Below are 13,229 nucleotides of genomic sequence, written 5' to 3'. Positions count from 1 at the left end.
GAGAATGAAGTGTTCGGGAATGATCAGTCACCCCCAAATAGCAGGAACTTATCAAGCGGTAATACCTTCTGTGGGAAGCCCAGCTGAGGCAGCATTTCCACACAAACACGACACAGAGAAGGTTTCTCTCAATAATTAGCTCAAATTTACAGAGCTGTCTCCACGATGCTAAGTGTATTTGACGAGCGCCATCATGATCTATGAGGCAGGAACTGTGGCACGAAAGCTCCAGAGGTTCGATCGGCCACGGTGCTTTGCATCTAATACACAGCGAGTGAATGCCGCCAATTTAGTGAAGACATTTGTCCCGAGGCTAAAACATTGATTCTCCACTTACTGTCTTTTAATTGCGATCCAATTGTATCCAATTTATCTTTTTAGGCTATAAACTCTTAGGGGAAAAGGGTCTTCGCTTTCATTCCGTATGCTAGAATTAATTGCTGTAACTAGTATTGTTTTTCTACAACAATGTCTGACGTAAAGATGAATTCGTGGTTACAACGTTACGAATAAATGAAGAGTAACAAAGAGAGGAATGTTCCAGATGTTGTAAAAATGTTCTTTTCTACTGAGAACACTGTTTGCTCATCTGTACCATGGTAATGCTTATGCTTTAGTAGTACAAACTACCACGCAGAAGCAGCACCACTTTCAGGATGCCACTAGTCGAGAGAAAAAGAAGCCAGTCAGTTCCTTTTCTTCCGGAATTGCAGGTGCTCTGTTTTACTCCGTTTATTACCCCCAGGCCTATCTGCTGCCCCAAATTCACATTTATGCTCCTGCCATGTATAAATTGGCCAAAGCACACAGACCCTCACTCCCAGATATTCAGGCTTGACAATTCACAGGCGATAAAATGTGACAGGACTTTTCACCCACAAACGAACTGCAGGGCATCCTAATAGGCAGACGAGGCAGCTCTAATAACTGGGTTACAGCAGAAGGAGATAAACTCAAATGGAGCAGAACATTCGTAATACCAGAAACGAGAGATGCCTCAGCCTAAAGCACCAAAGACATCCAACTAACACAGCACCTTCTTTCCCCCTCTAGAAGCAAGATTCCTTTTAACTGCCAGTTAAAGACGGTCTCAGCAGCTGCGAACAAGGATGGCAACCGCTTACAGCCCCCAGCATGACTATTTCCAGCTTCTTCTCCCTTTTCAGTTGCAGTGAACCGCAGTCAGACAGACAATGCAGGGGGTTTTTGTTGTTGTTGTTTTTAAATTGTGGTGTTAGGGTACTGCTGGCTATCAGTGTTTGCAGATCTCATTGACAGACAGGACCGGACACGTACCAAGCAGCCAATACGCCAGCTGCTGCCCCCGCCGCGGGAGGTGCCACACGCCCGGAGGCTTGGACAGAGCCTGCTTGGGTGGCTCTGGCATCAGCTGCAGATGAGTCTGTGCTAGCAGTGAAAACACTGTCCCCAGAAGGTCACCTGTCCTCAAATGCTGCTTCTCAAAGGACACCTGCTCTGGATCTTTTTCCCAAGCTGTGCCAAATGAAAAGGTTTGCTTGTGTCAAATACACAAAGCCTCGTTCGCTCTATCCCACTACTGACAGCCTAAGCTTCAGGGTGAATTTGTGATGGCAAAATTCCCTTTGGTTCAAGGCAACCAGCTTTTTGAAAAGCTTCCGCCCCTACACCCTCAGCATGATCCCTATTGAGATTTTCTGCCTGCAAGGCTATTATTTCTAACACACTAAGGTCCCACAGCCACTGCACAGGTCCTCAGACGTTCTTCTATGCACTTAAAACATACTGCTGATTCTTAATAATGAAAGAGTAATGCTTCCATACTAGATCTGAAAAATTTGCTTATTTGGTTCAAACTCATGTGCATAAAAATTATTCTAATCTCTCAGCCTACTGGTTTTTATTGCCTTGGTTGGCTGGCTGACCTTTCAGAGAAGACTGGGACTAAATCAATGTCAGATTGTCCCCCACAGGTTGATGTTAACTAAGAAATTGTAGTAAGTAATCTGTAGTAAGTTCTCTGAGTAAATGAGACACCCCTCACTATGGGCTAAGAAGAGCTTTTCGGCATCTCACACAATGAATATCCAGAGCCACACCGCAGTGTTTCGCTGACGACAGCTGAAGGAAACGCTTCAGGCTCTGAAACTGATGAATGGCTTCACTGCAAGCATGTCAGAAAGGCAAGACTCAAATACCTTTTATTCCTAAGACATGCCATCAGCCTTAACCCAGCATCCCGTCTGCAGCTATTGTGAGCGCCAAAAGAAGGCAAAGAGAAACCACCAAAGTAGTTACATGGGTCAAAGGTGAAAAAATTAATTCTTCCTGGCCCTGGTACAATCAGACACAGCTAACACACAGCACAGGAGAGTCTTCAGCCTTCCTAGAAATATTAACTTGGGGTTATAAAAAAAAACACCAACCAACCACCACCAACCAAAAACCAAAACAAAAAACCCAACCACCACATAAAAAACACCAGAACTTTAAAAATTTTATCTTCAGTGATGCCCACTGGAACCTACATACACCCACAGGGAAGGCAGTTCATTCCTGAGCCCAATTCCAGACTAAACAACACCTGAGCTAATGCTTTTCTGATGCTGGTTGGAATAAAACTCCTCAGCTCATGCAAGAGGATGGGCCTGGCAGGCAGTGAAACACTGTCAGCAAGGCCAGACAAGCTTTGGAGGTCAGCAAGTGTCTCTGCAGGCTTCTAAAAAATGGTTCACTCTCAGGGTGATCAAATTTTCCAAACCCAGGCAAGATATACAGCTTTTTAGAGCCATTTGAGCCACAGAGTTTTGCTAGGCTCTAGCAAATCAAAATTGCTCTCAATGAATCCTCAATCCGTCAAAAATGATGTTCAGTCCTTTGATGGATGGAGTCCTGAATGCCCAATTCTTACCACTGATGGGAGCGTGTGACAGCGTAGCTGTTCCTGGAACTCAGTGGCACTGCCCTGAAAACGCTCACACCTTGATTTTGAAAAAAGCACCTTAAAATTCTTTTCTGGATACTTACTGCATTTACCACCCAAGGATGCCAAATCCTCTAGAGGTATTACCTGAGCCTTGCACCACTCAACAGAGAAGAAAACTTTAAACAACAGGATACAGCTAGGACATGGGACTTGCCCCAAACCAGAGAGGTTATCTGTGACAGATTGAGAACTGAATCTGTATTCCCTTAGCCTACAAACCCACATCTTAACGGAAAGACTACCCATTCCTCTGTACCACAGTGCACTGAAAAGCAAATACGTTCAGTTTTCATACAAAAGTAGACAAAGCAGGCAGAGAAAGCAAGGCATAACAGTGACAGCAGGGAACACACACAGAAAAAAATAAAAGGTCGGCATAACTTACGGGAGCCGCATTGTTTTTCACTGTGACACTCGGAGTTGTGGCTCGTAGCGCCCCGCTCACACCATGGTAGTATTTGAAGCAGATCTTTGTTTCAGCTAAAAAAAGAGAATTATTTTAGATCAGAACTGCCAGGGAGAAGCTGCATGATCGGTTGCAGCTCACAGGCACAAAGCTGGCAAGCTGTTAAGCTGCAAGTGGTTTGTCTCAGGTTGGTTGGCATGACAGGAGACCTTCTGCCTCCAATCTTTGCCTGTACCAGAGAGAAATTTACGGTTTCGATCCTGTGTCTAAAAAAAAGTTAAAATGTCCACCTCTTCTGAGCAGCAGTTAAAACTGACAGACCTTAAAAGTACCTGATCAGCATCGCTCAGCTACCTTAGGAAGAAGAGAAGTGAGTACAGCGAAATCCTCCCTGTTCAGACATACAAACATCAGCATGTAGACAAAGTGTGAAACATCCTCAGGACAACGACATTGCACAGGTGCACACTGACCGGTTTCACTGAGCCACATCGTTCTGGCCTTGGTCAGGGCACGGATGCAGATCTACACAGATTAAGTGCTCTGACTGTAACTACATTAAAACATTTTCAGAGAACAGCATAGTGCCACAAGACCTCACCTTGGTGTATTTCCACTGACTTCCAAAGGTTTCCATTAAGTGCAGAACAGAAGCAACACCGTGATTTTGGACTCACAGTGCTGCTGTTTGCCACATGCACTAATATTCAGACAAATGTATTAAGTGAGGGAAACCCTCTTTAGTAACTGTACCAAGCCACAGAAGAAGAGAAACCAGCTTCTTGTTCAATCATCCCTCTACTACTCACCTTCTTGTCTTCTGCAAGAAGGCAAGACACCTTCAGCAGCTTCTCTGCTGGACTGCAACTACAGACATGAATTGCTGTTATCTGCCACAATCCCAGTCACTCACTTGCCTGGACTGGTGACTTGTTGAAACGCATCCTGCAGGTAGGAGTTTTCCTTCATGGCTAACCAGGGTCTGATCTTGGTTGGTACGTGCCTACATACAGCCAGGACACAGCAGATACATGCTATATATATGTCACGTGTCTATGTATGGTCATGGGATCTGAAAAATGCCTATTTAAATAAAAGAGTTCACATCTTGCATTTTTAACTGGATATTGCCATGAAAATTTTCAGCTGCTCCATAATGTACTCAGAAAGCAAATTTTTTATAAAAAAAAGTTATATAAACAAGCTTTTCTTCAGCATCGTGCTTTGCAGCTGCTGCTGAGGCCCAGGGACAGCACCAACCTTTGCCTCCAGAGCCACAATTCCACTCACTGTTTCTACTGTGCCTATGTAAGAAAATAACAAAGGAATAACAATATTTTACGAATTACGTTGCTCTTTTAACACCAGTAACAAAATAAGCAAAATCAGTGCAGCTGTGACAAAAGATTATGCAACATCAAGAGCTGGGACCCTGGCCACAGATTATGGTGCTGTGATCGGCCATTTGGTAGATCCCAAAAAACCACCACGTAATACCCCAGGTGGAAGCACAACCGTGGGGGATGTGAAAAGCGGTGGAGACCCTCAAAAACACATGCCTGAATTACTTACCCTGACCCCTACAGATACACAGGAGGATAAACAAATCCTGATTTGTTTTTTGAAAGACAAAAGAGCTTTAGGAGTGTGCAAAGCCTTCCCAACTTCCAGATGTGACTTGGGAAATCAAAACCAAAGAGATTATGTTCCCAAGTACTTTGAGGGCTTCTTACTTCCAGGTGGCTTCTCAGCGCTCCTCCCTGGGGAGGCACCAGGGACGTGCCACCCGTTGACGAGAAGCACAGGCAGTTACTCTGCCACCGTATTTTCCATCCTCACAGCTCGTTCTTCATCAGGCAACCAGGTGCACATTTCTGCTCACACAGTGAAAACACACACCTCTCCCACTATATGCACAGACATCTACACGTCTTCCTTTAATTTCACAGCCTTCCACAAGAAGTGGAACAGACTACACAGTCCTTCAGCACCTCCACGAGGGGCTGCGTTGCTCATCTTGGGGTTTAATTCGTAACTTTGCCCCAAACAAGCTTCTGCAAATTCAACAGAATGACTTGAGGTGTCAGTGCAGCTGAGCAAGCGACCCCATTGTTGCACCTGGGAGCAGTAGTTAGGTTTTTTTGGCAGCAAAAAAGCTGGATGAGCTTGTGGGACTGAAAAACTGCAAGTCCAGATTGAATTTTCACAATGTAATTTTCTCTGCAGGTCTTCTCACAGCTCAGCAGCTAACTCATTTACTCACCGAGAAGACAGCAAAAGCTGAGGATCTCACAATAGCTAAAACATGCAGTTCTCACCAATTATTCAAATCTTAATTTTCTTCTCCCCTGGAGAATTTTAGCTACAGTTTGCATGGAATATTGAGAGCTAGAACAAAGAGATTTTTTAATTTCATTTTTTATCTTTATTAACTCATGTATTTAATAAAATATAACTTCAGGTACTAGCCCACATACCAGTGTTCAGTCTCACAGCAAGAATTCTTGCCGTAGATTGGTAAGTACATGGTAACTGATTTCCTACCCTGGGAAACCACACTTTAAAAGAAGCTATTTAATTAAACTAAAAGTATTAGACAGCGAACAGGAGGAGGAAAGAATATATCCTTATGTAGGTGTTCTAGATATTAGTATTGCTTTCAAGAACAAAGGATTATTAAGATGATTGAGAATGTATTTGGAAAGAACCATGTGGGTATTGAAGATTCCTCTCGGTTTCACACAACTACTATTTCTAATTTAATTTTCAATCAAACTGCCCACATACAGACGCAAACTGGCAAGAAGGCAACCCAGAGAGATTCAGGTGTCACATCTAATTCAGAACAGTGACAGAGGTGGAGCCATTCATCAGGCAGCATTTGAGGTGGTGATTAAAGAATGTCAAAGGGTTTCATTCAGAGAGCAGAGCTGAGAGCAAGAAGTCTTAGGCGGCCTTCACAGCTTGAGAAGTTGTTCAAGAAACATCAGGGGAACAGCATACCCTTTTTTCTTAATTGCCCTCCTCCCCTTTTTTCCCCCCTGATCTTTCTCAGATTGAAAATATTAGGAAAATGGGTATTGTCAACAGATAGATAAAACTTTAACACATACAAAGTTTGCAAATTGCATACAGTATCATTATGTGCAAAAATGCCACTTGGACCCTCTCTGGGCTTTGTCTAGCTGAAAGCCATTCTTTCCAAAAACATTGTTGGTGCTGTGTTTTTCACTTCAACAGAGTCCTAACATTTTAATCTGTCTGAAGATTGTTCTTGTATTCCTGCATCACCTCTCAGACACTTCCAAGCAGACGCGGACATTCACCGGCTTGGTAATCAGCACATCAGCATAAAGCACCATTAACTCCAGGCAAGGCGGTGATATAAATTAACCTGAATATTATCCAGCTGGCATTCATTCACAATATGTAGTTACAAGGGTTGTTTGCACTGTAGTCTTGTAGATTAGCTTGTTGTGGAATAAAAGAGATCATTTAACTCTGTCCTGCTGTCCTGGCTACACGGCACAGTGCAGAGGTCAGGTGCAGATGGTGTTCATTTAACCCCCAGTTATAAATAAATACATGCCATTGTTATTTTCATCTCTGTAATTACGAGTAGGAGCTCACTGGATCGGGTAATGAAGTTATAATGTTAAAGTCAGAAAGTAATGAGCTTAAATTCTCCTTTCAGTGAGCAGAAATGGCAGTTAGACTGGTAATCTTCCAAGACATGCAGTGTCTAAAGATGCTCAGAAATATTCGTGTCCGCGGCAATTACCAAACTGCTTGGCAATTTTCACGGCAAAATCCACTTTTGCCAGAGAACAGCTCTGCCACGGAGCTTTATCCCTCTCATGAAAAAAAAAAAACAAACCCAAAATCCAGTCTGCAGAAAATGATTTCTCCATCAAAGCCCTGAGTTATCTCAGTTACCAAATCAGTTTTGCAAATTAACTGGAAAATTAATTTACCAGCTGAACATTACTCTTCTTGGCAATGTTCTACACTGCCTCCACAATCATGCAGCCCTTGAAAGCACTCTACCTCCTTACTAAGCTGAAGTGAGAGGAAATAAAATCTAGCAGGGTCTGCTGCTGAATAGCAGGTGGAGGTACTGAAGATTGAAAGCCTCTAAGAGGTGTCCTAGATTCTATCATCCATCCATTCTTCTCTCCTGTCAGTGTTATTGCTCCTGTTGGTTTACTTGATAGCCTTTCCCTTTAAAACACTTCTATTCCTACTCATTTTCCTCATTCTTTCAGAGTTGTGAAAATTGCCCTAGTTCTCTTCTCAAAAGTTCACTTGCTCTTATAATCCTCTGCTCCTCACTAACTAAGGCTAGTCTGGTCTCAGAAGCTTAGCTTTCACCAAAAGGTGGATTTATTCTCTCAAATATAAAAAGAAGCACTGCCAGGATTAAGCAGTTTCCCTTGTTAAACTGGAAAAAAAGGCCTAACCATCCTAGTGGGTATTTCAGGGAAAGACTAAATTACATTCTTTGGGAGAGGCAGGAAGTGTCAGTTGGTGTTTGATACAAGCGATAAACCTGAGGCATTTTCATAACACGATTGTGATTTACTCCCATGATACTTTTTGTTTCAGTTATATAGCTGAGGTGACTAGGCATTAGCTAAGCATTTCTCAGCACTGAACAAGCTCTCAGAGAAGTAATGCCAGTCTTAAAAACAGAGTCATTTGGGATCAATTCAATCTATTACTAAAAGAGCTGTTGCTGCTTTTTTGGGCAAACTTTGTGCATGAAAAATGAGAGGTGTCAAAAACCAGTAATGAAAAGGTAGCTGTCTTTGGTAGGTGGGTAGGAACCAAGTGAACCACATCAGAGAGCAAAGCAATTAAGTTATGAGTCATAAAGTTTTCCTTCCAGAAGTAGAATAAACAAACACGATACTGTGGTATAATCAGATCTGTACAGGACCATCTTGAATTAAGGTAGCCACGGTGACCTCTGGAAGTAGAGACAGAAGGTGTCAAAGTGGAGGCAGGGAGTCAAGGGAAGGGAGAACTGATTGAATACAACAGGGAAACTGGGAGAGGCATATGAAAAAAATAGGACACGGAATTACAGTGGGAAGCCAAAATAGAGGGAGATTAAAGACAGCTTGTATGAGGTGTGGCAGTACTGGAATGGAGTAAGCAACAGCACCAATGTTGAAGTTGAGGGAAGGAAAAGGCTGAGATTGCAAGAGAGTGTGGCACAGGTGAGAGGGAAGAAAGATGAGGATTGTCTAAGGAGGAGGAGGCAGGAAAAAAGTAACAAGGCAAGGAAAGGCAGAGAGGGAGAGTAAGAAAGTCAAACCTGAAGAAGAAAGAGTTAGAAAAAGTGCCCTCTCACCGAGACCTTCATGAAGCGTGGAGCACAACGTATGAGCTGTATCAGCAGCTGTGTGCAAGCATACAACCTGCCCACCTCTCATGCCTGACCACCCTTCTCCACCTGCTGCCACCTCCAGTGCCCATCTCCTGAGTTTCAATACCACTACAATATCTCTACACTACCAGTGTAGAGAGCAGGTAAACTGTGCAACCCAAGGAGTTGAATCCCAGGACTCCCGCATCAGCAGGAGCCTTTCCCTAAGCACCAACAGCTTTTAGATAAATGTAGGCAGTTTCTCCCTATGCTCTACCTGCCCTGTCAGCAAAGAATTAAGACATACAACAAATATAAAAGGTGAGGTTATTACTGGCAAATCTAATTTGTACTTAGAGCGTCAATACACACTACCATTTATTGTTGCTGCTCCATGAAAACAATAGCTCTTATTTCTTGTGTTTTACCAGAAAAACTGCCTGTCCAATACCAACAGTGACACTGCAGCGCCATCAAGCTGGTCTGCTACTCAGCCACCTAGGGACCGCGTGTTTCCTTAAGCTGTAAGCCACATCTGCTCACAGTATTTGTTTAGTATCACAACCGCCTACGGTTTGCCATAAGGTACCTCAGTTTTTAGACAACTAACAGTTTAAAACCAGATGAGACCTAAACAGATGTGTTTCTTTAATCTCAGTTGCAAAACTTCTTCCAATTTTCTGAAACACATGCACAAACGCACATGGACAGACTGCTAAATGACTTCTTTCGAGAAACTGCAAGATATAAGACTTTAAAATCTCACCTTTCAGATCGTTATAGTGCTTCTAGGCAAGAAATATAAAAGTACCTGGAGACAGAATTAAGGCTTACCGGTACATATCACCAATTTCAGGCAGACACCTTTGCAAGGAAACTGTAACAGCTCAAAACCAAGCAGTAGAACACCCAGAAAACTTCTAATCAAGATTAAATGTAAGCCAAAAATCCAAATTTATCAAGATGCAGAAATGCACAGTTAGAACATTCAAATGTATTTCATATTTGTAGATGAAACTGATATTTGAAGAAGAGATAAATTATTTAGTAATTTTACTTAATTTTCAGGTGATGTCATCATGCACTGCTATTGCTTCACAAGGGCTGCCCATTCAGGGTTGAAGTTACTCCTTTTTAACAGCAGAGATTATTATTATCATTTATTATATCATTGATTCTTTGTTGCGTTGTTATTTGTGATCCACAGATACTCTCTACTTACATTTCCTTTGGCTGTTAATTTGATTCAGCAGCTACCTGTCTCCAAGCACCAGAAGAGCAGTACGGTAAATAAGTACACTCATAACTAATGGTAATAAATGCTCACAGTCAGTAGGATGGTCTCTTCTGCCCTAGTTTCAATGACCTGTGTCCTCGGTGTTGCATCCTCCACTACTCTGATTTTAGGCCTAGCTTTGTATAACACACCTCTCTTACTACATTCTTCCTAAGAAGTAACATACATCTGCTTACCCATGACTGCGCTGTGATTAATTACCATTACTCAGAAATTATCCAGGGGAGATACAACCAAGTGACTCTGTAACCTGCTACTCAGGAAGCACGCATGGATCTAATTTCAACAGGCTGTTGTTTATGTGCTGCCCTCATAAAAACTGTTCTACTGGCAAGACTCATTACTGCAGAACGCCAGCAGCTGGAATGGATGGGTGCTTACACGTTCATTTCCAGCACCTGTAGACAGGCAGGACATGTAGCATTGCTGATTACTGAAGTTGCTTAACATTTTTCATTATAAACCTGTTTTCAGCTGCTTAGACATTTTCAAAGTTACATACATTTGGAATAAAATTTTACATGCTGGATGTCCACCTCAGATCTACAGAGATGCACGGCAAGAAAATTTCATCCAGCAATTTGTAGCTGTGAGGGTAATGGGTTTTTAGCCTTTAAAGATTTCTGAGGCTTCACCTTGCCTTTCACCCCCCATGTTAATATGGAGCAGAAGTCACTACACTAAGCATATACCATCTGCTGTTCCTGTAAAAGTACATTAAAATTCAGCTAACTTATAAGCCCCTTCAAAAAATGCAGTTTGATAAGCTCATTTGAGACATCTTTGATTTTACCATCTAAATGCCCCAGAAATCCTGTCTGTGCTGAGCATGTTCCAGCACTAGAGAGACTTTTTTTCTGCAATACAGATCTAACTCTTCCTGGCTGTGCCATGTCTGGGTGCCTCTCCTGGGAGCTGGGTGACTGTATCCCTGAGAATCTCCCTGCTGTGCCAAGTAGCATGGAAGAGGAGAATATGAATCCACTTGTGATTTGCCCCTGTTGAAGGAAGAGATGAAGGTAGCTAGGGAGGTTAGGAGCATGGGGGTGGGGACATAGAAGCCTGATAAAAACAGGTAAGATGGTGAAGAAAAAAAACCTGTGATATGTGGTGGTCATAGACTTGAGTAGAGAAGGATTTTGAAAGAGTAAGTAGCAGAGCACTGTTTGGGTCTTGCTAGGACAGATGAGCACTACCGGCTGCCTTCACAGTGGGAAAGCAATGTGTGTACTGGAGGGCTTGTATTCAAGCTCCCAGTTAGGCAAATGCAGGGATATGGCAATGCGATTTATGGCTCTAATTCTGTCCAGACAGATAGGGGTGGGAACGCCTTAAAATCCACAGCTATCCGGTGGCCATTGTCACAGTCCGGTTCATCACAGGCAAGGGTCTGTACCAAAGTGCCCAGTAAGTTTGGATTGACAACTAGAGTCAAGGCAGCGTAGAGCAAAGCACAGCTACTGCAGAGACCCACCACAGGAAAGATCAGTGGAAAGATGCCATGGCCCAGCCAGTAGGTAAGGATGTCTTTAATAAAAATATGTTTTAGTCCTTATGTAGCTAGGAACAGAACCTGCAGGCTGCACTGGGGCATATTCTGTGACTATTACCCACGTCTTTTATTACATAAGATGAGTAAGGGAATTGAAATTCGGTTTGCTCAGACAGCTCACAACCTTGAAAATAACCATTTCCTCCTAAAACTATCTTCAGAGATGTGAGATGGGGGAAAAAAAGAAAAGAAAAAGGACTCAGCCCTACCACTGCTGGCACTGAGTCATCTCTCATTCCACTGAAACCAGCAGAACTATTTTCTTTGTATTCATAAAGACAGCAGGATCCAGCCCAGAACAGGCAAGAATTTTATCTATTTACTTACAGTTAAACCCAACAGTCCTATCTGCTCCGCCTTTATGGACTGTTGTAAAGAAAGGACTGATGGCAGCAGTCTGAGTGAGAGTTGGAGGCGGGGGGACTCTAACAACTTACCTGTCTTTCATCAGAAGAAGGAAAAGCTGTTTGAGAGACAATTTTAGTCATTGCAAACAGCAGACTGGAAGGGCTGCACTAAGACTGAGACTTTAATGAAATTCCATAGCCTACAGGCGTATAATGTTTTTATGTAAATCAGCTTAACGATGAGTTTTTCGCCATGACCATTAGCAAGTGAGCAAATTTGAGAAAAACTTGCAATCATCAAAGCATTTTTAACTGTGTGATAGTTGAGTCCAGAATAACTGGAAACCATGCCTACAGTTTGCTCTCTGATCCTAAGCACTCATGCACACTGCATGAAAAACAACATCGCAGGCAAAACCAAACACACGGTTCATCTATTTGTGAGGGAGATCATCTAAAATAACCTCTGAAATGCAACAATTACATCAGACTAAGTTTTAAAATCACACTTCTGTTTTAAAACTGCTCATCATTTAATTACTGTGGACTTCACAGTCCTTTATCAAAACTGAATAGCAGAGAAATAAATCTCTACACTTCTAGTACTCTGGAAATGAACCTTGCCTCGTGTGCAGAAAGCCATCTGCTTCACTGTGTTAGTGGCTCCTTAGCTACATTAGAGTCTCTGGCAACATTCGGGAAAAGAATTTGAACTGAAGATATAGTGCCTGTGTTCTCAGTTGCACCAATATTTATATTACAACACAACACAAACAGATAGAAAATAAATATACAAAAACACTGACACCCCTGAGCTTTGTTCTGCGCATCAGCAGAGGCACTGTGAAGGTGACGCAGAGACGACACAGAAAGGTATAGACTCAAAACTGTACAATAGCTCACAGCTCCACAAAAGAGGAGGGACGGGCAGAGCTGGGGACCCCTCTCCTCTCCTTACTGCGACCCACAGCCACTGGGTTGTCCTGGACGAAGCAGTCACTTCTTGACTGCTCCTGCCACAATGTATCTTTAAGCCATTCAGATATTATGTCTGCCTCAAGTAATTGTCTCCTAGAGCAGAGGTCTGTGAACCATCAGCTCCTTGCTTTTATCAGGGTAACAGTAGTTTAAAGTCTTAATTAAATACATATGATGGGATTATGCCTGCAGGCACAGCCTTGAGCAAGACATAACGCATGAACTTCAGAAGCCAGGTGCCTCAAACACAGCCCTCTACATCACAACATGTTTTTATCCCCCTTGATCTCAAAACAGGGTTGGAGCAGGCATT

General features: G+C 42.7%; 1 protein-coding gene across 2 annotated transcripts in view; it reads right to left on the bottom strand.

The window, feature by feature from the left end:
• HECW1 (HECT, C2 and WW domain containing E3 ubiquitin protein ligase 1) overlaps window positions 1-13,229 on the bottom strand; it is a 166,061-nt gene that overhangs the window by 115,016 nt on the left and 37,816 nt on the right. For both annotated transcript variants that reach the window (XM_010137917.1, XM_010137918.1), the window contains exon 3: window positions 3,351-3,445. In XM_010137917.1, the coding sequence (XP_010136219.1) occupies window positions 3,351-3,445 (95 nt within the window). The remainder of the gene's footprint in view (window positions 1-3,350; window positions 3,446-13,229) is intronic.

Source organism: Buceros rhinoceros, unplaced genomic scaffold, assembly GCF_000710305.1.
Source record: "Buceros rhinoceros silvestris isolate BGI_N320 unplaced genomic scaffold, ASM71030v1 scaffold3756, whole genome shotgun sequence".
NCBI lineage: Eukaryota > Metazoa > Chordata > Aves > Bucerotiformes > Bucerotidae > Buceros > Buceros rhinoceros.
Note: the sequence above shows the minus strand (reverse complement) of the source record. Positions and strands in the feature narration are given on the sequence as shown.